At 37.1% G+C, this 24,881-nt stretch overlaps 2 protein-coding genes across 5 annotated transcripts in view; both read left to right on the top strand.

Annotated features, from left to right (window-relative positions):
* ERCC5 (ERCC excision repair 5, endonuclease) overlaps positions 1-6,482 on the top strand; it is a 30,711-nt gene extending 24,229 nt beyond the window's left edge. For both annotated transcript variants that reach the window (XM_074387454.1, XM_074387455.1), the window contains 3 exons: positions 2,942-3,144; positions 4,044-4,126; positions 5,808-6,482. In XM_074387454.1, coding sequence (XP_074243555.1) covers positions 2,942-3,144; positions 4,044-4,126; positions 5,808-6,401 — 880 coding nt within the window. In that variant the 3' untranslated portion in view covers positions 6,402-6,482. The remainder of the gene's footprint in view (positions 1-2,941; positions 3,145-4,043; positions 4,127-5,807) is intronic.
* A 5,102-nt stretch (positions 6,483-11,584) lies between these two features.
* The window catches only part of LOC101038956 (putative methyltransferase-like protein 21E), a 230,132-nt gene continuing 216,835 nt past the window's right edge, over positions 11,585-24,881 (top strand). For all 3 annotated transcript variants that reach the window (XM_074387463.1, XM_074387462.1, XM_074387461.1), the window contains exons 1-3: positions 11,585-11,705; positions 12,618-12,697; positions 23,866-24,032. In XM_074387463.1, coding sequence (XP_074243564.1) covers positions 12,628-12,697; positions 23,866-24,032 — 237 coding nt within the window. In that variant the 5' untranslated portion in view covers positions 11,585-11,705; positions 12,618-12,627. The remainder of the gene's footprint in view (positions 11,706-12,617; positions 12,698-23,865; positions 24,033-24,881) is intronic.

The raw sequence follows: 24,881 nt of genomic DNA, 5'->3' as shown, positions 1-24,881 counted from the left end.
ACACTCACCAGTGTGTTGTATTTTATTCTTTCTTCATTTCTCTTTTTCTGATTTTCTTATTGTTGAGGAAATTTATATGCTGGGAATAAGTTATTAGGTAGATATGTATCATGATAGGTAAGTAACTTGAAAACCTACCAATAACTTTATTATACAAATAAAGTACATAAAAGAAAATTATAAATATATATTAAAATGATTACAGTTTACAATTTATGTAATTTTAGACTTCTCTCCACACATGTATATGCATGTACATTGCATATATATGTATACTCATTTGAGTGTGCGTATTATACTTTTTTACAAGAATGGGATGATGCTGTGTACTTTTATTTTACCTGTAACCCGCTTGGTGTTAGAACAAGGCCTATTACCAGTGATGTATAGATTTATATCATTTTTAATGGCTCCAAGTAGTCCCTTTTTGGGTCTATCAGGACTAATTTAGTCAAATGCCTTTTTTTATTTCTATTTTAAAAAAGGTATTACAAAGATTGATTTGAGTGTCCTTAATTTTTGGATTCTTATCTAATGATTATTTTAGGATAAGTGAAAATGGCATTGACATTTCCGTTTTGTTTCGTGGTAACTATTGAGAATGAATTTTTTATGTTCACAGACAGTTTGTGTTTCTGATTTAGTGAATGACCTATTTATGCTGTTGCGCTTTTCTTTGTTCAGCAGTCTTTGCTCGTGTGTTGCCTGCTGAAGCGTTTTCATATTTGAGCAGTTTCTGCCTTTGGTGTTCCAGCTCACTGACGCCAGACAGGAGCAGCCTTCGCCCTGCCTGACTCAGGACACTTAGGATGATTGCAGAGTAAAGAGCAGGAAGGGTGGTGGGAAACTGGGAAAACCAGAATGTGGCCCTGCTTTCTTTTCTGTTCCCCTCTCCTGCAGGCACCCTGGCTGGTGACTCATTTTTAGAGTGGGGCTGCATTGGGCCTGCAGGTTGAATTCAGCTGTAGTTACATTTGGTTTGGACTACACGGTGTGTTCCTCTCTTGAGCTTCAGTTTTCAATTGGCTACCAACATTTACCTTTGGGGAGATTTTACAAAAAATTATGAATTCTCTTGGACGAAAAAGGATATCTGAAAATCCTGGGGCTAAATTTCTGGCTAGTACAGCACTTGCCCTCCTCTACCCCAAGGCCTTGGACTAGGCATGAATCCTTAGTTTCATCACAGTTGCTGCCACTCCCACAGCTCAGCTGGTTGACAGGCACCTTCCTCCTTTCATCTTTATGTGAAGTGCCAGGCCCTCCTGCTTGAAGGGGTAACTGTTGCTTTGGCTTGATGAGCTCACAAGTGCACTGATTTTCCTAACTGGCAGTCGTGATTACAGTTTCAAAAATGAAAATCTGCAAGTAAAGTAGAGGAGTATTATCGGTATTCCCCCAGTGCACTCCTGCAGAGTGTTGTAAAAGTAATGAAGAAAAATTAGTTTTTCCTGTTTGCATTTGGTTATTGTAATACAATGATGAGACCACAATTAGTCATTTCCAACACTAGATGGCACTCCTCCGTTGGCCAGGCGGACCCGGGCCCGGGCAGCCGGTCTGAGTGGGTTCCTAATACTGTACTAGGAAGCTTGTGAAGCAGGGTGTGAGGTGTGGGCGTTTCTTCAGGTTCCACTGAGTGCATGAACTGATGAGGATTATGTTACTAACTTTTATGGCATTTATTTTTTCCTAGTTGTATAAATGTTTCTGGTCAGCTGTCAGTGCATTACAAACCACCTTCATTCAGCCTTAGTGGCTTCACACAGCAGTAGTTACTGATTTTGCTCATACCTCTGAAGCTTTCCCAGGCCTTGTGGGGCACCTTGTCTCTGTTTCATGTCGTCTAGGACAGCTTAGCTGGGTGCAGGGACCCCTTAAGGTGGCTGGGTGCAGGGACCCCATCGCAGGGCTGATGCGGCAGTGGCTCTTGGCCTTGGGGCCTCGCCACCTGGTTGGACACTTTGTGAGCTTGGCTTCCTCACAGCATGTTGCAGCCAAGAGCAGGAGGTCCAGGAGACAGGAAGTGGTGAGGACCTCCCCTGGGCAGCACAGCTGGCATCACACTGGTCAGCCATGGGCCCGCCCTGCTCAAGAGGAGGCTGCATGGACCTGCTTGATCATGAGAGGAGTGTCCAAGAGCCTGTTGCTGTCTTTATCTGGCCACTTTAGGCTTAGAATGGAAAACATTGAAAAATGAATAAAATATAAAGAAGAAAGTGAACAGCTGTGTTCTCACATAGAACATTGCCCAGCACACAGCCAAATAATAGTTGTTCCTGTTATTTTTTAAAATATCTGTTTACTTTTCTCAGATATGTTTTTTCCAAAATTTGAATTTACAGTTATACTTAAGTAGAGTTGTATTATCTGTTTTTATATATATATATGTGCATGTATATATATGTATATGTTATGTATATCTGTTTTTAAAATTTATCATTTTTGTGGCATATTTATATGCTATTAAATTTTCTTGGATCCATTATTGTATTTGATTTGAGATAAATAATACAGATACATTACTTCCATTTTACTGCTAAGAAATAGACCCAGAGAAGCTGTAACTTTTGTGGTATAATGATGAGTGTGGGCTCTAGAGGAAGACTGTACCAATTCTAGCTGTGAAATTTTGAGCCAGTTACTTCTTTTTGAGTTCAGTTTCCTTCTCTGTGAGGTGAGGGTAATGAGAGGACGTAGCTTGTATGATTATTGGGCATGTAAAGTATTTTAACACAGTACCAAGCACAGAGGAAGCATTCCACAAATGTTTGACATTATTATACATTGTGGCTAATACTAAAAATAATAAAATATTCTATGTATCATATAATTTGAGTTAGAACTTGAGTTTACGTGTTCTAAGTTTAGTTGTTTATCCATAGTGCATGAACCATAATGCCTTATTGTTTTGTAAGTAATTGTTTCTTTTACTTTACAGAGAATGGTGGCATGAAGCTCAAAAAAATCCAAAGATAAGACCTAATCCTCATGACACCAAAGTGAAAAAAAAATTACGGACATTGCAACTTACCCCTGGCTTTCCTAACCCAGCTATTGCTGAGGCCTACCTCAAACCTGTAGTGGATGACTCGCAGGGATCATTTCTGTGGGGGAAACCTGATCTCGACAAAATTAGAGAATATCCTTTTACTTCTGAAAACAGAAGGAAACACCTAATCGAATTTGTCTTTGTTTTAAAACTTAGGAAACAGAAACTTGGATCATTTTTTTCTTAATATCCCATTAATCCCATATTCTTAATATCCTGCTGTCTTTTCACTCCCTTTTCCCTCTCCTTAGTTGTTTTTGTTTGTTTGTTTGTTTTAAAGTGACAATGTATCACTCTATTAACCAGCCTGGAGTGTAGTGATGCAATCATAGCTCACTGCAGCCGCCACTTCCTGGGCCCAAGGGCTCCTTCTGCCTCAGCCTCCCAAGTAGTACAAGCCACTGCATCTGGCCCCTCTCCTTAGTTTTAAAGAGTATCTTTACTTGAATAAGCATTGATAAGCATTCATAGCTACAACTACATATTTATTATTTAAGTATTATTATATAATAAATTTGTTATAATTTTATTAAATATTATTGATCCTGAAAGAAAGAAAGATGACCAATCTTCTTCTTATTACTGGTTTTCTTTTCCATGTATATTTAAGTAATCATTTGGAAAGATGTTTCAAGACTTGCACTAGAATTAATCCAACTACGTTTTACTTTTTTTTCCTCAAAGAAATATGTAAGATGTCTGAAACTTGTTTTTATTCCAGGTAACCCTTTTTCATAGTCACAGTCTTTGATGTCCTAAAGTGAGAGCTAAGTATGTTTTATTTTAGAGAATTGAAAAGAACATAGTTCCGGATGATTATGCTGGAGTAATTTATTTTGTTATTACTTTCTTTTAGCACTCTAATCTTTATAAATATGAAGATCTTAGGACATATGGGGAATGGAATCAAGAATGGGTTCTTTGGACCTTTTTATTTATCACTTGTTTAAATATCTTTCAAAATATTTGTAAGTCTTAACTGCCTGCATATTTTGTCAGCGGTATTTCGGCTGGAACAGAACGAAGACAGATGAATCTCTGTTTCCTGTATTAAAGCAACTAAATGCCCAGCAGGTAACCATGGTGGGCTTTTCTCCTAAGTTCAGGATGAAGACTTGGCTGTGGTTGACAGCTGTTAAAGACCAGTTAACTCCTTTATTTTAGGGCAGATAGCATACATTTTGAAATCAGGATAATTTAGATGAGAGAAGAGAAAAAAATAGAAAAATAAAAATTGGACTTTGGCTTCCATTTCTATTATCACTCTTAGGGCTGAACTTTGGAGTCTTTTCATATATTCATTTTTTTCTTTGAAAAAAAACAGTCTAATAATTGATTTCACACTAAGGTGTTTCTGATTAAATACATTACTCCTTTGGCATTACTTTCATTTTTAACAAAAGGAAGTGTTGAGTCCAAAGCAATTCTGATTTAAGTTTTTGTAAGTATTAATATCTGTAAATTCTATAAATGAATCTCGAAAGGTAGAAGTTCAGTCATTATTGTATATCAGTATGAGAGGTTTCTGTGGGGTGGGAGCCCTTTTGATAAAGCCAAAACCTACTTCTTGCTTTATCTATGAGTATGTTCTGACTCACACAAAATAAGCTTTTGCCCATGCTAGAAACAACCCACAAAACATACATACAAATAAACCACTTAGCGGAAATGAGAGTGTAGCTTTTGAGATAATATATTTAAATTAAATCAGTTTTCATTACGCTTGGTTAATTTTGAAAAACATGAACAAAACTGAGACAACATTTCTATGAGTTTCTCTGTTTTTTTGGATGACTATTTACTGGAAACATTTTAAACCAACCAAAAAGGAAAGCTGTTTGGCTTAGTGTCTAGTGACTTCTTAATTTCGGATAAATTTTGTTGTATAAAGGGTAAAAGGTTTATCTCCCTTTTCATTATAAAACCTAATGTTCTTGTTTTTTCAAAATTAGAAAATGAAGGAAATAAATTTAAACTACTCATTATTTACCTTCTTTAATACAGATGTTAACATTTAGCTTAAAAAATTTTCCTACATTTATTTGTGAGCATACTAAATGTAACTTAAAATATCTCATCCTCCCCCAACTTATTAGCATATTTTCTTCTATGTACTGCATAGTTTTCTTAATTCCGCACGACTAGATCACATTTTATGAAAGACATTTGAATAATTAGTTCACTTGTTAGACCTTTAATTTTCAAGTTTTTATAAATAATGCTGTGATGAACATTAGGCATATAGCTTTACCCATATGTAGCTATTTTTAAAGAGTAGCTTCTTAAAAGTGGATGTGCTGAATAAAAAGGAATATTTCTTACAGTTGCTAATATATACTGTGAACTGGCCTCTTAAAGATATTGTATGATGATAATGTTTTTAAAAGAAAGATACAGTAGGACTTAGAAACAGGCCCCATGAAATTGTGTTGCTCCTGAGGAATATGGAATGTTTAGCTACAGAAAAAATATTTAATGCTCTTTGAATATTTAAGAAGAGATTTCTTATTTGAGATGTAGATTGAAGACTTAGTTGTTAGAGATGGTACAAGTACTACGTTGGGTATGATTTAGAAAGTGAAAATTACTGTTAGTAATTCATTGGGAGAGAACTGGCTTTTGGGAGATAATGCATTAATATTCTCTGACATACTAATGCAATGTGAGTGATCAAGGTTGAGCTTGTTGATTTGGTTTAGAAACTTGACTTACTTGTCTGATTTATTATTATTATTCTTTTGTTATTTTTTTTTAGACACAGCTTCGAATTGACTCCTTCTTTAGATTAGCACAACAGGAGAAAGAAGATGCTAAGCGTATTAAGAGCCAGAGACTAAACAGAGCTGTGACATGTATACTCAGGAAAGAGAGAGAAGCAGCAGCCAGTGAAATAGAAGCAGTTTCTGTTGCTATGGAGGAAGAATTTGAGATACTTGATAAGGCAAAAGGAAAAACCCAGAAGAGAGGCGCAACAAATATATCGAAAGAGTCATCAAGCCTGAAAAGAAAGAGGCTTTCAGATTCTAAAGGAAAGAATACATGTGGTGGATTTTTGGGGGAGACCTGCCTCTCAGAATCATCTGATGCATCGTCAAGTGAGAATGCTGAAAGTTCATCTTTAATGAATGTACAAAGGAGAAAAGCAGTGAAAGAGCCAAAAACCAGTGCTTCAGATCCGCAGAACTCACTGAAGGAAGCTCCTGTGAAGTATGGAGGTGCGACCACCAGCAGCTCCAGTGATGACGATGGAGGGGAAGAGAAGACAGTCCTCGTGACTGCCACGTCTGTGTTTGGGAAGAAAAGAGGGAAACTGAGACGTGTAAGAGGAAGAAAAAGGAAACTTAATTAAAAATTATGTATCTTCTATAATTAGGTATGACAGCCTTTGTAATGAATTTAAGACAATAAAATTAACTGTATTTGCACAGTCTTTGTATTTAGTGTGTGTGGTTCTTAAAAATACAAATGCTAAATTTGACATTTATCTTTTAATGTTTTCTAGTGTTTTTTAGTTGAATATTTCAAGTATCATTGGATATTTTCTTGTATTCACAGGCTTTGTCTTTTCGTGTTTTCATTATCTTACAATGTCTGATCCTTTCTGGCCACGTTTAGAAAATGAAAAAGATTTCTATTGATCAGCACTCACTCACAATAGGCATTCCCTCTAACATTCAGACCTAGCTGAGAAGAAAGATATGCATGCATGTTTCTTATTCCACAAAAGTGGCAGTTTTACACAGCTGTTTAGCCCTGCTGCCCTTGGCTTTGCATTTTCCCTCAGGTTCCACTTAAAAGCCTAGCAGGAGGGAACCTCACTGCTGGGACATATTTGAATGTGTTTGCTGTGGTTTTAGTAAATAATTAGGAAGCCTAAATGGGGCACATCATTCTACCTGTGAGCATTAAGTGTGTGGGAACCTCTGTACCATTATGTTTGGCTTTTAAACAAGACTTCACTTGACGGAAGCTGACTTGTGTGTAAATGGATTTGGAGGCTTGGAGCTAGAGTTGAACTGGTGTAGGTGGGTCAGCTTTAGGAGTGGCCTGCAGGGGTCGATTGTTATTGACAGTGTTTGTTCAGAGTGGACAACCAAGGTCATTTTAAGATTGTTCCTGCAGAGACCTTTCCTAGGAACAATTCCCAAGCTCCGAGTTGCTTAGAGTTAAGAATGATTGAAGAAGAGTGCTGTCAGTTCCTTTAAGCATGGGTTTCTGCCTTCCAAGCTGCCTTCCCAAGTCTGTGTCTTTTTGGCATCTTTAGTATTTCCATCTTTTCTGACTTCTTCCCTCAGCCTTCAAATTGAAAATCATCACCAATGAAAACAAAATACAAATAGCTAACTTCCAGCAGTCTTTGAATGACTTCTGGATGTGTTGTTTTTTAGGCTCCCCTTTGTGTTCACTTGTCAGCCAGACTTCTCCAGTACTTGGACTACAGCAGCTGCTTTTCTTTTGCACATTATTTCTTCCTCATTTCAAATATGTCTTCTGCATCCATCTTTCTTCTCTAGTAGCTTGCTTCTAAAGTCAATGATCATTTCCGCATAAATAAACTCAAATATTTTCCTCATGTTTCTTTCTCTGCAGGAACTTGGAGCAGAACTTTTTTGGAGGCCAGGGGAGGGGAACATTAACTTTTTCTTGTTTTTCTCATTTCTCAGAATTACTTGCTACTGGGAGTTTTTGTAGGTAGGATTGCAGTCTTGCCAAAAAGTTTAATTTGGTGTCTTTAGTAGACCTTTACATTTGTTTTGCACTGCATTAGCTGAGGGAAAGGATAAGCCACTGTAAAAACAGATGCTCATATACAGTGGTCCGAATAAGCTAGAACTTACGTCTCTCTTGCTCAGCAGTCTGTCCAGTCTGAGCTGACGAAGCAGTTGTGTGCCATGAGGTCATTCAGTCCTGTGTTCAGCCAACCTGTAGGGTGCTCTCTTGCCTAAGTGGTCTATACTGGGTGACTGCTTCATCTGCATTGCATCCTGCCAGAAGGGGAAAGTCCAGGGCAAGCAGAAAGTCTTAAGGGTGACTCGAAAAATCACTTTTCTCCCATCTCGTCGACCTGGACTGAGCATATGGCCACAGCTAGATACATATGCTCAGAAATGGAATTTCTACCCAGTCTGTGTGCCTAGGAAGAAGGGGAAATGGAAGATCAGGACCTGAGAAACCTGTTCCATAACACTATTTATATAAAAGTTAATATTATATGTTTTTCCCCTTAATCCTGTGACCAAGACATAATGCTTTTACAAGGGGAGAAAGACTTTTAGAGACATTAACTAGTTTTGCTAGATTCACCCATGTAGTAGGTAAAACTTCTCACCTGAACCAAAATCTACTAACTCAAAATTTCAGGGTGCTATTTTACCTATAAAACCGGTTTCCTGTTTAGAATACCAGCTGAACAAATTTTTTGTTATTCACATCAAGTTGGTGTACCTAGAACTTACTTAGGATGATGATCATCATGTGCTTTTTTTATTGTCTTCCAGCTCATTAGTATTTTGTTTAGCTTTATCTATACTTGCTCTTAAACGCATATATTATTTTATTTCATTTATTGTTATCTTTCAGTTCTATTTGACTCATTTTTATAGATTCCAGTTCTCTGGTGTACTTCTTGTTATCTGTTTTTGAGCATCTTAATCACAGTTACTATAAAGTATGTCAAATAACTCCGATGTCTGGGTCACCTACGAGTTTGTATTGTCTGTTTGTTGGTATGCTTGGGTAAATTTTGACTGAATGTTGAACAGTCTATATGAAAAAATGTAGACACTGTATCTTCTGTAGGAAATCATTCAAGGTGGTGGCAAAAATATTAAAGGAAAAATAGTAGAGAAAGTTATATAGTCTCAAACCCTTTTAGAAGGCCTAAAAGTTTTTTCCTAGTTTCAGTAGACGTTTCAGCTGAAAGCAGCCTAAATCCCCCCTACATTTAGTTAATAAGTAAAACAAATAGCCAAAGTATATAAAAAAAAGTTTACCTAACTAACTTGTTTACTCATGTAGTCTTAAAACAAACCTATAAGCCAGATAGCCATCTCGAGAAGTTGACTAAAGATATTACCCTCTAATAGTGTTTGCTCTAAGTATCAGAACCTGTGCGTTAATCTCTTCAATCTAGAGGCGTGAACTCAAGCCTTTGTCAATTAAACTTTATTAAATAAATGCAAGTGTCTCTAGCTAGTAAAAGCCAGCAGCTGCTATCTGTTTACAGCACTCTCCAAAGAGTCTGTAAGCAGTCATAGACCCTCAGCCGAACTAGCAAAGCATAATCTCTGTGTCAGTGTACTTTATTTATCCATCCCTAAGTCACAGTCTGCAAGACAAACCTCCAAAAGTAGTGACCCCAACAGTTGGTCTGTCAGTCTTCCTGCAGCGAGGATTCCAGAATGTATTCTGACAGGCAGCAGAGTGGAAGATCACCTCAATGTAGCCAGCCCGAATCGGGTGGATTCAAGGCTGGTTTGCAGTTTTTTCTGTAAGACTTCAGCTTCTATTTTTCTCCCTCATTCCAGGAAAGTTGCTTTCCTGGAGTACCCTGATGTTTCTTCTTTTGTGCTTGGATCTGCTTTTGTCACTGAATGCTTCAAAAATTAGCCTTTTGCCCTAAACAGCTTAAGCAGTAAACATTTTGAGTGAAAGGTCAGCACTAAGTGTCAGGTTTCTCTGTCCCTTTTACTGGGCTCTTGGGCCCACAATTCTGGCTGTTTTGGCAGCCACAAACCCCCCCCCCTTTTTTTTTTTTTTTTGAGTCAAAGTCTCACTCTGTCTCCAGATTGGAGTGCAGTGGTTTGATCTTGGCTCACTGCAACCTCCACCTCCCCAGTTCAAGTGATTCTCCTGCCTCAGCCTTCTCAGTAGCTGGGATAACAGGTGTCTGCCACCATGTCCAGCTAATTTTTGTATTTTTAGTAGAGATGGGGTTTCACCACATAGGCCAGGATGGTCTTGATCTCTTGACTTCATGATTTGCCCACCTTGGCCTCACAAAGTGCTGGAATTACAGGTGTGAGCCACTGTGCCTGGCCACAAACACTCTTGTCTCCATAGTTCTGTGAGATTGCCTGAAGCTCTGCTGCTATCCTTACAGGTGGTACTCTCTTTGGCTTCTTCAAGAAACAGCAAAACAGCAATGCCTGGAATTCTTGGCTGCCTTCATAGTTCTGTGATGCTTTATAATGGAGGCATGTTTGTGTGGTGTATGGGGGTGTGTGTGTGTTTAAAAATCTGCTTTTCTCATTCTTAATAGAAGCCGAGGTCTGCTATAAGCTACTTACATCTGGAGGCAGAAGTCTATGTAGTTGTTAAACCGTTCAGTATAATTTAAGTGATCATTGTCATCATGTTGGTTAAGATGCTTGAATTAGGGATTCTGCCTCTTAAGAGATCTAACAGTGAGGATTGCATGGTCTCTCCAAAAAATCTTTTAAAAACACAGTGGTTTTTATTCATCATTTATTCTTGTTTTTTAAAAAGCCCAAAAGAGAGAGTAGCCTCTGCCCCAAATTAACTTCCTATGAATAATAGTTTGTATTGTTTAGGACTTTGAACTTTCCAGAATGTTTTTACCTATAGTATTCACCCCACAAATATAGGTTGTATGACTTACATAATTTTTAAAAGATTTATATATATATTTTTGAGGCAGGGTTTTGCTCTGCTACCCAGGCTGGAGTTCAGTGGTGTGACCACAGCTCACTGCAGCCTCCATTTCCTGGGCTGAATGATCCTCCTGCCTTAGCCTCCCAAAGCCTCCCAAAGGCTAGGGCACCCTGCTGATATATCCTTGTTTTATAGATGATGAAACCAAGAAACATACTAAGCAAATGGCTTAAAATCACAATCTAATTATAGGCAGGAGTAATGAGAATCAGGCTTCCCAACTCCTAGCCCTTTCCAAAACTTTAAAGTGACTTTGATTCAACTGTGTATACATTGTGGACCTGTAGTCACAGCCCTAAGTTTAACTTTACAATATTGCTTGTATCGTTAACTCTGTAATTTTCTATCAAGGATCTTTCCAGTGGCATGAGAAATGTGTGTGTCCTCAGAGAGGCACACCTACATGTACTTGGGCAGGTGCACAGGTAGACCTATATTTTCAGCCTACCAATTCAGTCTGAATAGGAAGGAATCATGGTAGTCTGATTCCTGGGTGCACAGCAATACTGTACACATTCTGGTGCGGTTGTTGGCATCTTAAACAGTGTTACCATGCAGGTAAGTGACATGAAAAATACGTGGCCTTCATTTCCTAGGATGTCATAGCCACGGAGTCTTAGAATAATTCTTAGCATCCAAGTTAAAGCTGGATCACGCCCTCCAAATATTCATTGCTCACTTCCGGGAGTGGGTTGTATTCACTTCTAGCTCTGTTCATGAGACACTCACGTGGGATATTCCTAGCCTTCTGCCCACTTAGTTCCTGGCATTCCAGCCTCACTGCTGTATAAACAGAGGCACGGAAGCTGCAGCTGTCAGGATCTTAATCCCTTCTGCTTGGACTCGTTACCAGTATGTACAGTAGTAAACTGTGTGCTTTGGTGCTAGCCCTTCAGTCACTACTGGAGGTCTCAGCAGCAAAAACAAAACTTGTGGATGATGTGTTTTAACCTTCTAGAAACTCAGCTAACTCGTTTAGGTATGTCCAAGATTTCCATTTAAATATCAGCCTGAAGGCAGGCACGTATAATGAAGACCTGTTTCTTTAATGGAAGAGATCTAAATTGGGAGCAAAGCGTGTGACCAGTTTTGCTGTTGTTTTAGCTATGTAGCCTCAATGACATAATTTAACCTGGGTTTTCTTTTGCAAACTAGGGAAAATAATAATGTCTTCTAACTTACTGAACTGTTCAGTAAAATAAAATGTGACTGTGAAAAGTGCTTTGGGTTTCTTGGAAGAAAGGAGTGCTGTATTAATGCACGGTAGTGCAATAGTTATTTGACCCCAAATTGAGAAGTAAAACGTCAAATTGTTATTTTCTAAAGTTTGAATAACAAAATAATATTTTAATATTGTTAAGTTTATTCAGATAATCTGCTCTATTTTAGAGGCATAAATAGTTCCTTCAGTTTTAAATATATTGGCTGTGATAGTATGGAGTCTTTAAGGTAGACGCTGCTCAAAGATTATCTGGCAGTGAGGCTGTTTGACATTGCATACATGATAATGATGGTAACAAGTGAACTTTCAATGTTTTAATCAATTTAATCGATTTAGGATTAAAGGACTAGTAAGGATTGCTATCTTACTAGTCAATATGAAGATGATGGCTTTCTTTGTTACATTTGAGGTAGTCTCTGGTGATGAATATGTTTTTTTCTCTAGTAGATTTTTCAGATTTCTGACTCCAGGAGCCTTTGTTGTGATTTTAATTTGTTCCGGATAGTGTATAGATGGCTTTCTTAAGTCAGCTTTGTTAATATATAATATTTTAATATCAATTTGTCTGCTATATTTGAAGTTAAACTTATTAGGAAAATATAAAAGTACTCCATACAGATTTTGAATTAATTATTACCATTTGATATTTTTAATGTATTATCTATCTAGTTTTCAAGAAATGATAAAGAAAACATCAATATATCGCCAACCATCCTTTCATTACTTGATGGATTCAGAAGCTCAAGAAGGTAAATCATTTTATGTTTATGTAACTTACCAATTCTAAGAAGATAAACAACCAATAGAATATAAAGTCTTACCTTTGCAGTATTCATTAATGTTTTAGAGGGAGTTGGGACTTTCTTCAATGGCCTATTATGTCTTGGTTTATATTTGCAAGCCTGCAAACATCTTGAATAAGGTTTAATGTCTACTACTATAGCATGATCTTGATGATATGTTCAAGATACTTTTGTCAGAATATATTAAACATATAGCCTTACTAAGCATATATAGGGTTTTTGATCTTCATAGGGAATACAGATTTTTCTCAAGTGCTATACACTAAATGTATGATGTAATTTCCAAGTAAATTTTATTTCAGATAAGAAGCTTGCAAGAGAGATAAAAATAGTTTTATGTAAAACCTGTACGTTTTTACTAGTACTTGGATGAAAGGTGAGTTTAGGCTATACAAACATCTGTAGCCTGAGTTTATGGTCCTTCTAACTATTAATTAGAGGCAAATACATAATGTAATTTGACCTCTAGATGTAAGGAGATTAAGTTTGAATTCTACTACCAGTGTGGTTATTTGAAATTGAACTACCATGTTTGTATAGTCTTAAATATCAAGTGTGACTTTGCATGGGTTATGTAATATAACTGCATTTTCTTGAGATCAAAAGTACAGACATACACTCTTGACAGACTAGAAAAATGTTTTTTATAGAGCAGTTGTAATACAAATCTAACTATCTTGATTTCTTTTATTCTTTCCTTATCTGCACACACTGTAGATGTTTTCTAAACACTATAGTCCTGGTTTTTCTGTTTTTGGCCATTCCAGGTGGCTTCTACCTAGGAGAGCACACCCTTTGGCCAAAAGAGCTGGGTATATGCCCAGTGTTGGCAGCCTACCTGGCTTAAACACAAACCGTTTTACCAAGCGATTCTTACAAACCTAACCGTTTAAGTTGATCACTTAGAGAACCCAGCCATTTAGATGATTTGAATTAAGATGCAATTTCTGTGTGGTTTATGAATAAAATTACATCATTATCGTTACCATTAGTAACAATTCTTGGTTTCAACTGTGCAAAAGATAATTTGGCAAATTACAAAGGAAATGGAAGAAGTTCAAGGTAAGGTTGAGATGGAACTAGGATTAAAATGTTTTACGACACGAACAAACACACTCTGTAATCATCTGTATAGCCAATTAAAGTTTTAAAAGTATGTTCACACACACAGAACTAAGGAGATTAAGGATGTGCCCTTGGAGCAGATCAGGTGACATCTAGTTGGAAAGGCATCACCAAGTAGAGGAACACTCAGTTCTCAAGTACTGAAGGATATTGACTTTTCCTGCCCTAACTCTTATACTTAGAATCCTGTGCTTGGAAAGGATGGAGCAAACCCGTAGCTCAATGCTCATATTTCCACACTGGCATGAAAATCCAAGAATTACAGGATGTCACTTATTTATACACAGGTTAATATCAGGGCTATGGTGAGTGCTAAATATTCTGTGTATTTCTAAGGCTGTTTTATAATCTGAAATGTCTAAAACCTTACCCTCATTAACTACTCTAAATATTCTATGTTTCCTGCCTCATACCAACAGCCTCTCTCCAGCTTTAGCACATGTAGCAATCTGTTACAGGACAGTGGGGTCACCCGAGGGCCTGAAGCCTTAGGGAAGATTCATCCTTACCCAAAAGGCTCAGTGATTTCTGCTCCCAATGACTCCCAAGTCTGTCATATCTGCTGCTTACTTGACATCCTACTGATTACCTCGGTCAGTTTAGGGCCTTCAAGACATAGATGCCTAAATGGGGCTAGGCATGTAAGAGATTTATTGGGGGAAATGTTTGTGGAGAAAAAAGGAAAAAACAGAAGTAGGCAAGGAGAGCCTACAGAGCCCAATGTGAGTCCCGTGCCCGTGAGAGGAGAGAGCGAAGACAGATTGGGTAGGAAGAGTCTCCACCTGCAGCATAATTCTGAGAAAGTCTCGGGTGGACCGATGAAAATCCCCGAGCAGGAGTTTCCCACTAGAGGAGTGTCCTAAATGGAACAGGAACCGGCTGGCTTGAGCAGGCAGCTCCAGGAGGAGCATGGTTTCCCAGGAGCCACAGGTGCAGCAGTGGGCAGTGTTGGGCAACACTGCTCCTTGTGGCGGGTTTTCTTCGTCTGAGTGGCACACCCAGGGTAATAGGTATTGAAAATAATTTTCCTTTGCTGGTTTGCCCCTCCACCTCAGTCAATGGTGACATTCCATCTCAGTCAATGGTGACATTCCATCTCAGTCAATGGTGACATCATTCTGCAGGCCACCCAGAAACCTGGAATCATCCTCATTTTCTCGCTTTCCTTCACGCCCTTCATCGTGACATCTCATTGATTTTACATCCCTGATAGGTTTCCCTACCACTTGCTCCATTTCCACCATCACTTGCCTTGATTCAGGTCTTCATTATCTCTGCTCCTGACTGCTGTTAACCGCCTTCTAATTGGCTGTCTCGCTCTGGGCCAACTCACTTTCTTTACCCTCTCTGGTTCTTTTTCCCCACTGTAACCTGTACTGCGTGATCTTTTGAAAATCCAAATCTTGTCACATTTGTCTGCTGCTGAAACCTCTTCAGTGCCTCATTATTTCTTATAGGATAAAATCAAGACTTCTTAGCATGGCATAATGTGTTTTATCTTATGCTACTATCCTCATTTATTCTTTATCCTGGTTCTGAGGATTTCCCAAGTTGGAGAATTGGTCAGGAAACTTTCTGCCAGTGGGCTTTTGCACGTGTTATTTCCTATATATGACAGGTCTTCCCTTCTTTTATTTGACTGACAAGCTCATAATTACGAAGGCTCAGGTAATTCTTTCATGAGCTCTCTGAGAGGTGGAACTTTCTATTTTTGAGTTGCCTACTGAAGCCTTTGTTATAGCACTTCTACTGAGCCTCCGTTATAGCACTTGGTCTGCCTTCTAATTCATAGTGCGCAGGTGCTTAATAAATGAGTGAATGAACGAATTAGCTATAACCTAAGCCTATTGGTTGACTTAAATTTGCTCATTAGCAATGATCTTGTATTTCTGATCATCAGTCATTGACTCCCTTCAGGACCTAATATGGTCTGCTCAAGGAATCACATTTAAAATTTTCAGGAGCATCTCCATAAATCTTTGCAGAGTTACATTAATGGGTAAGATGGCTTTTATAAACAATATTGCATTAATACATATGGAAATTTATGTGAATAATTCTATCACTGTTTTAAGAAACCTATTGAACTACAGTCCAAAGCAATATATTTAATATACTAGTTGGAGTACTATAGCACATATAGTTACTAATATGAGAATAATTTAACACATTTTAAATATTTTAAAAGTAACATGAATAATTATCTTCCAAATAAGACTAATATGTTTTCTATGTGTTGAATAAAAATAGCTCTTGAATATGCCAGTCTACCTCAGATGTCTTCAAAGCTCAGATTTGAATGTCAAGTTTGAATGTCAATTGTTGCCCCTAGGGAAGGCATACCACCACTTCGAAAGCACACAAATTCATACTTAGCTCCTTGACCCAAGGCTACTGCCTTCATTTAGACTCTTGTCATTTTTCATCTGGCTTATTCCAAAAGCCTTCTAATTGGCTAGTGAGGTCAGCAGTTCTTCAGCTACTGCTGTCAGATGAAGTTCTTAAATATCAAATCTGATCATGTCAATTCCTGTTCTAATAATCTTTATTGGCTCCTCCTCACCTTATAGAACAAAGGTCAATGTTGCACATAAATTTAATCCCAACCTACTTCTTCAGGCTTATTTTCTTCAGTTCACCAATATGCACCTTGTGTAACACTGCTTATAATTCCTAAAGACAATCCCAAATGCCATGATCCTGAATGTTGAAATCCCCAAAGAACAAACTCCCTCACATCTAATTGAATTATCAAACCATAATGATAAATTTGGAATTAGGTGCAATCAAAATTTCTAAAAGTGGATTTCAAGGTGTTACCAACAGTTTCTTTTTCTGTTCAGCCCAATACATTTGCTGGAAAATTCAGATGAGTAGATTGCCTGTGGAATATGGTAACAGGGAAAACTTTAGTCTAAAACGCATTATTTGTCTGCATTGGCATTCCTTCCAGCTGATGAAATTCTATGAGCTCTTGATGAATTAAAGCCAGAATTGGCCTGATTCTGAAATAATTATGTGCACGGTAGGATAAGAAGGCACGCAATGGTGTTGCTGTTTGATCACCAGTACTGTTTCAGCCAAGTCTGTGGTCTGTATATGAGTGCATGAGCAATGGATTTCCATGTACTCAAAGCAACACAGAATGACACAGAAGATGGGAAATTTAATAGGAAATGCTCATGTCGGTGTATATTGAATCAAATTAGAATTTCAAAAAGCACAGCATCATGTAGAAAATCAATGTGAATGTATTCTTCAAGAAGAGCCATGTTCTAAAAGAAAAGAAACAGTTGCTCATCTCCATGCAAGACTTCTGAATAGAGTTAGTGATTCTGGAAGTCAGCCAGCTCTTATGGGCTACCTCTGTGCATTTGCCCATACTTTATCCCTGTAATACACTTTTTCATATATTGAATTTTCTTTTTAGTTTCTTTGGGAAGGTTTTTTTTTCCCCTTTTCTGAAGTTTTCTTCCTCACCATTTTAAATCATCAGCATTATTTTTTACAACTCACTATGCTATATGTTTCATCTTTGCATTTCCAAAACTAGAGGTATAAATTGTATGAGCTTTTAGAGAGTTCTAATTTGTTTTATGTTTTTTTTTTTTAAATTTGATTCCATGAAAGTGCATTTTCACAGCACTGACTTTGTGTGTAAGCACTGTGTGTATATGTAAAAACCATGAAACTTCCTCAATAAGTAAAGAGATATTTTTTTCTGCATCTGTATTTGTGAAAGATAATATTTTTCAAGATCTCAGCTCTTTGGGAAAATGTATATGTGGTGGCGACCCATTATTTAATTTAAATTTTTTAGCTAGGGGGAGAGATCCCACTATGTTGCCCAGGCTGGGCTCTAGCAATCCTTTCACCTCAGCTCTATGAGTATCTGGGACTACAGGTGTGAGCCACCATATCCAGCTCCATTGTAGATTTTGATCGATTTCATCAAAAGACTTAGGTTGTCCATCAGGATTTTTCAAGTGACCAAATTATATAAGTGATTTCTTTATGAATACGGTTTGTTTACTCATAACTGTTACACCCGTGCAACTGTGGGTAGCACACCTGACTGCTTATAATTGCAAAATTTTGTATATTATTATTGCTGATTTTATTGTATAAAGTGGCCCATGAAGTGTTCTGTTTTTATGTTTCTCAACTTTTTTAAAAATGAAAATATGTATTAAAGAACTTTTAAAATTTTTATTATCAGAATTATGTGTTTGGGATTTTGATCTTTCAGGATTCAACATTTGGGATTATGGTGTCAGCAACTGTCTTTTGGGATTCTGGCCCCAAACCCCTAGCCTTGCACCATCGCTCCATGATCTTCTAACGGCTCCTGGGCTTAAATATCTCCTCTTTTATGATGCCTCTCCTGATTCAACCAACCAGTGGTACTTCCTATAGCATTTTAGAAAGACCTGTTTTATAGCATGTATCGTTTCACTGACATTTGCTTGGTGGTTTGTCCCTTCCATGATCCCAGTAGCAACGTGTAATACACGTTGAATTAGGTTCTTTGTTTTTCCACTTGCATCCTGTGCAGTCTCAAGGAAAGATGCATTTTCTTTCTTTTGTAAAAACAAAATGTAGCATTGTTTGTTGTACTTGATTAGAATTACAACCTCTGTACATTCTTGAAACTAAGCAGACCAGCAGGCAGAGAATATTTGTAGACTCTTCTCAGGAGGGTCCAAAACGTTGGCATTACTGAGGTTTTCAGAATTACATCTTTTAAGTTAAACCTATGACCATTTACTAATCAGAAAACATCTTTAACTTTTTAAATCTGTAGGCATTTCTAAGAAGCACTTGGCATTCATCTTTGAATAGAAGATTCATTTGAATGACAGTTTCTTTCATTTAGTAGAGGGAGTTTTACTTTAAATTTTGCTGACAGGTTTTCATGACAGCCCTCAAATGGAAGCTTGAATTCACTTGTCATAGCTATTAAAGAGGTTTTTTTTTTTTTTTTTTTTTTTTTTTTTTTTTTTTTGCGGGGGGGGGAGTGCATTTCTGTGATCTGGCCCTTCCATTTATTATTACTATTATTGACCTTAAAAGTATGAAAGAGAAGATTTAAACAAAGCCTCTATTTTTGAAGGCTTGCTGTAATCCAGCATTGACGTCAATTTGCAGCTGGATTTTCCTCTTAAGAAAATCATCATCATAATGTGGCAGAATCTTACTACTTTTTACTTCGTACTTGAAACCCCTTTAATTCTCAGGAGAACAAGAGCACCTGGTAGATTTTATTCACTATCAGCAAAGACTGAATAGCAGGAAAATGGTGTTAAGACTTTTCTTGTATCAAAAAGCATTAACATAGATAAGCCCAGGATAGCAACATAATTGTAATACTCTGTCTTGATTATGTTTTATTTACAATCTATTTTAGTATTTGTGTTTTAATATTAAATTCATCAATAAATTAGTGTTCTAAAACTATAGTAGGTAGCTTTTTTCTAAAGGTGCAGTTATCAGAAGTTTTTTGCTTTTCATATAGGGAAACCGATGTGCAGAATCTTGTGTAACATTATCTGGTGTTTGTTATTTGTCCTGGGGCTAAGTGCTAGATAATGAGGAAAGAATATATGTGGAAAAATTACTCTTCAGAAATGTGTATTAGAATTCCATTGTACGACAATGCTATTAATATTTGCAGGAAATTGCTCTTCAAATATTAAAAGCCAGATTATCTACTAATTCATTAATCTTCTCAATATTCGACTCATATTCAACAACAACTAAGAATGCAGTTTAAGGGACATGTTCTTTGTAAATTATTTGGAGCATAGACTTTTCCTTTTTTATTACAAGGCTGCTGTAGGAATGCCTTTATAATAGTATAGCTCTTTCCATTAGATTCTAGTTTAGAGATTCTTATTATCAATCTTGAAACGGGTGGTGGTATTGTTAGAGCTTAATATTAAACATATCTTGATTTAAGTAAATAGTTACTATTAAGACTATCATCTCAAGGCCAGGTGCGATGGCTCATGCCTATAATCCCACACTTTTGGAGGCTGAGGCAGGAGGATCACTTGAGCTCAGGAGATCAAGACCAGCTTGGGCAACGTGGTGAAACTCCATCTCTACTAAAAAAAAATACAAAAATTAGCCAGGCATTGTGGCTCATGACTGTAGTCACTGCTACTCAGGAGGCTGAGGCATGAGAATTGCTTGAACCCAGGAGGTGGACATTGCAGTGAGCCAGAATTTCGCCACTGCATTTCCTGGGTGACAAAGCCAGACTCTGTCTCAAAACAAACAAACAAACAAAACCCAAGAACAACGAAAAGCACAAAAACTATTGCCTCAAAATCTTTAAATAGAAGTTCACACTGGAAACAGTAAGAAATGTTTTAGGATGGAAATAATTACGTGTTTATGTGCATATGTTTGCTTTTAAAATTTTACGTATTTACTTCTAGACAAATTATTATTTTTTTCCTTGTCATAATTTCATTTTGATCATCATTCCTCCAAAAGAAATGTTATCATTTCATCAGCATAGTACTTACAAAGAGCATGTTCCCTTTTAGACAAATTATTTTAAGCAGCCAAGTTTAGTTTATTTTAGTTTCATGCTATAAATTATGCTAATTTATGAAGATTACTTCTTATTGGATGCTTGTAGTATTCATATAATATTTAAATATAAAACAGAATATATATATAAATATTATATATTATTATATTTAAATGTAAAACAGAATATTAATATAAAGCATTATCAATTAAATTTTATTCCACCTGATAATGCTTTCAGCTATGATCATCTTAGCTGTATAACTGATTTTGCATTACCATTTATGAGTGATAGAGTTGTGCTCTTTCAAAGGTGTATATGCGATTAGCAGTGCTTATATTTATTTTATGAAATCTCTTTGAAGGTCCTTTGTTTTAGGAGTGTAAGTAGTTTTCAATTATAATATATTTATATATTTTAAAATCTCATTTTCGTATGAAGATAAAGATGTGGTCATTCTTAGAAAGAAGTAACTCTTCAGAAGGAGACAGTCAAAAGCCAGAAATTCATTTGTTATCCCTTTGTAGTTGTTATGACAGCAGCATTAATCTGGCCAACTAACCTTTAAAAGAACATGCAAAGTCAAAGATATCAGGTTGTATCAGTAAATATTCACTGGCAAAGTTTTTATATAAAAGACTGGAACTTTCGAAGATGCTCCTGGGACTTAGTGTATTCTAACATCTATTAATCCCTGATACCTTAGGTGACTTGTCATAGAAGTGCCACATTTACAAGTAGTATGCAAGGAGGCCCAAGAGGACAAATACAGTTAAAGGTCAAGGAAGCAATTAATGTTCTCTACTTTTCCCTAAAGAACTTCCACAGCAAACGTTGCCCTCCCCCTGCACCCCCAATCTTAGCGAGGCAAGTGCATATAGTAAAATGGAAGTTAAAGTTCAAATGAAACACATTAACAATATTACTTTGTTCTTAGAGCTCTTCCTGAATGTGAATGCATACAGTTGTTTAAGTTTAGAATATTAGAAGAGATGGCTCTTGCTGAAGAATACCAAATTTCTATTTCTTTGCTTCCCCTGCATCTCTGTCAAGGGTACATGTTGCAGTAGTGGTAGAGGTCGGTGGTAGGCTGGGCCCTTCTTGTGGGGTGTGGTTAAGTTGGAGTTCTTTTGAGGAGTACATGATGCTGTTTGTATTCTAAGCAGGACACACACATACACACACACACACACACACACACACACACACACACAAACACGTGCATGCACCCCAACCTTCTATTTTCTAGTCCTTCAAATTTTGAAAACTCTTTTGTGTTCACTCAAGTCTTTTCTTCTTTCTGATGAACATGCTGAACTCCCCAAAACTGTCCTTATAAGGCTGAGTTTCAAGATTTCTCACTTCCCAGTTGCTACAATTTCTCACTGTCCCTCTAAAGTGGGCCTTCCCTAACTGGATGTCCAAGTATAATCTGACTGGTGTAAAATAAATCCTCTACCTCCCTGATTTTAGAAATTATATTTTTAATGTGAGCTACTTGCATTGATTTTTTGATGGTCATATTAAACTTTGACTCATATTGAGCCTGTGGCCAAGTAAATGTAGATATCTGTCCCCATCCTCTATACAGTGCTGCTAAACTCAGGCTGAATACCATCGTTAGACTTACTAAATTTCGCAGTGTTAAGGCCAATCCATTGTTGTAACTCAAGATATTTTGCATTACGTTTAGTTTTCTATTATACTTGTCCTCATCACATTTATATTTTCTGAAAATTTTATAATTGTGATGTCATCAGTCAAACCATTGACAAAACCGTCCATCGAGGCAAAGCTGAGAACACACCATTTATGAGAAATGTCTATCCAAGTGGGCACCAATGCCAAGTGCCTTGAGAATACTGGGGAAAAGCACTTTCATCTGGTCCAACAATTCTTCACAGGGTTGCCATGAGATACCACGTTTGTGTCTGTGTAGTTCTAATTTTTCAAAGGGTAGGGACCATGTCTATTTGGCTAACTACTGTATTCCATCACCCAGCACGGTGCCTGGCACACAGAACAATGAAATTGCACTGTGTCGCCAATATGAAGAGTTGGGTTCTTTTTTTATCAGTATTAATTTTCTTCATTTATTATTATACTTTAAGTTCTGGGGTACATGTGCAGAATGTGCAGATTTGTTACATAGGTATACACATGCCATGGTGGTTTGCTGTACCCATCAACTCATCATCTACATTAGTTATTTATCCTAATGTTATCCCTCCCCTAGCCCCTCTACCCTCCAATAGACCCAAGTGTGTGATGTTCCCCTCCCTATGTCCATGTGTTCTCATTGTTCAACACCCACTTATGAGTGAGAACATGTGGTGTTTGGTTTTCTGTCCTTGTGTTAGTTTGCTGAGAATGATGGTTTCCAGCTTTATCCACGTCTCTGCAAAGGACATGAACTCATCCTTTTTTATGGCTGCATAATATTCCATGGTATGTGTGTGTCACATTTTCTTCATCCAGTCTATCATTGATGGGCATTTGGGTTGGTTCCAAGTCTTTGCGATTGTGAATAGTTCTACAATAAACATATGTGTGCATTTGTCTTTATAGTAGAATGATTTCTAATCCTTTGAGTATATACCCAATAATGGGATTGGTGGGTCAAATAGTATTTCTGGTTTTAGATCCTTGAGGAATTGCCACATTCTCTGTCTTCCACAATGGCTGGACTAATTTACACTCCCACCAACAGTGTAAAAGCATTCCTATTTCTCTACATCCTCTCTAGAATCTGTTGCTTCCTGACTTTTTAATGATTGCCATTCTAACTGGCATGAGATGGTATCTCATTGTGGTTTTGATTTGCATTTCTCTAATGACCAGTGATGATGAGCTTTCTTTTCCCTCATATGTTAGTTAGCTGCCTAAATGTCTTCTTTTGAGAAGTGTCTGTTCGTATCCTTCTCCCACTTTTTGATGGAGTTGTTGTTTTTTTTCTTGTAACTTTAAGTTCTTTGTAGATTCTGGATATTAGCCCTTTGTCAGATGGAGAGATTGCAAAAAACGTTCTTACATTCTGTAGGTTTCCTTTTCGCTCTGATGATAGTTTCTTTTGCTGTGCAAAAGCTCTTTAGTTCTTATATTTCATCACCAATCTTTTTCTTATTCTAGATGAACTGATTGGTGGCTCTTAAAATATATTGCTTTAAAAAAGTATATCAGTTATTTTTGTTGCATGTAGCACTACAGAAGTAGATAGTTGTGACTCTAACTCCCATAAAAATAAGAAAGATATTGCCACCCTGATAAATGGAAATATTAACTTACACTGTGAGTCATTTTCAAATAGTTTACCTTATTAGTTTTCTCCTAAAGCCAATAAATATTCCAAAGCTCCTTAGACTAAGCAGAAATAATGTATTTCTATCAGGTTCTTTTCTCCTTTCATGGATTTATTAATACAACCATTACCTTTTTCTTTTCCTTTCAGAGACCAGAGAAGACTATGATGACAAGCAGGTGGTCACAGAGATCATGGCAAGATGTTTTATTCCGACTGTGATAACAAATATTTCCTGGGAAATCTTTCATTTTATTGGTCATGAGATTCGAATTACTGAAGCCATGGATTGTTACGGTGCTGTAGTTTGGCCATCGGTATAATTTCATACAGAATTTGTTACATTCTAATTATTTTTCCAGCCAGTTTTGTTCATTATTGTGTTCTATTTGGAAGAAGAAAACAGGTTCCATACCCCTTCTTTGTGACCTCAAATAATGCTATACTTTAGAAATCATGTGATTGGGAAATTACTTCTCCCAATTAAGTCTATAATTAATTCTATTTTTTTTTTTGAGATGGAGTATTGTTCTGTAGCCCAGGATGGAGTGCAGTGGTGTGATCTCAGCTCACTGCAACCTCCCCCTCCTGGGTTCAAAAGATTCTCTTGCCTCAGCCTCCCGAGTAGCTGGGACTACAGGTGTGTACCACCACACCCAGCTATTTTTTGTAATTTTAGTAGGAATGAGTTTCACCATGTTGGCCATACTGGTTTCAAACTCCCTGCCTCAAGTAATCCATCCACCTCCATCTCCCAAGGTGCTGGAATTATAGGCGTGAGCCACCACATCGGGCCTCAATTAATTCTATTTCAACTTTATCAAAATTTGTAGGATTAATAAAGGATGTTGTTTACTTTTTCAGTTTTAAAAGAAAGAGTTTAGAGTAGTAAACATTTTTATTTCCCCTTTTATTAGCTCCATTTGAGTTCAACAATTACAATGAAGTCTGTATGAGTCTCACATGCATAATGTCCTCAAAGACTCCCTCTCCGTTACCAACTGTCCCATGAAGAGTAGTGAACTCACCACCCCACTGGCCCCAATTCCACACACTACTTGGAAATGACTAGTATTATCAGAAGTTGCTTCCTTTAAAAATGATCAAACCTAAGCAACTGAATTCCATATTTTCAGTTATCTCTTTTTTCCTCCCAATAATCTCCA

This window comes from Saimiri boliviensis, chromosome 16 (genome assembly GCF_048565385.1).
Source record: "Saimiri boliviensis isolate mSaiBol1 chromosome 16, mSaiBol1.pri, whole genome shotgun sequence".
Classification (NCBI taxonomy): Eukaryota; Metazoa; Chordata; class Mammalia; order Primates; family Cebidae; genus Saimiri; species Saimiri boliviensis.
This window is presented reverse-complemented; position numbering and strand designations above follow the sequence as displayed.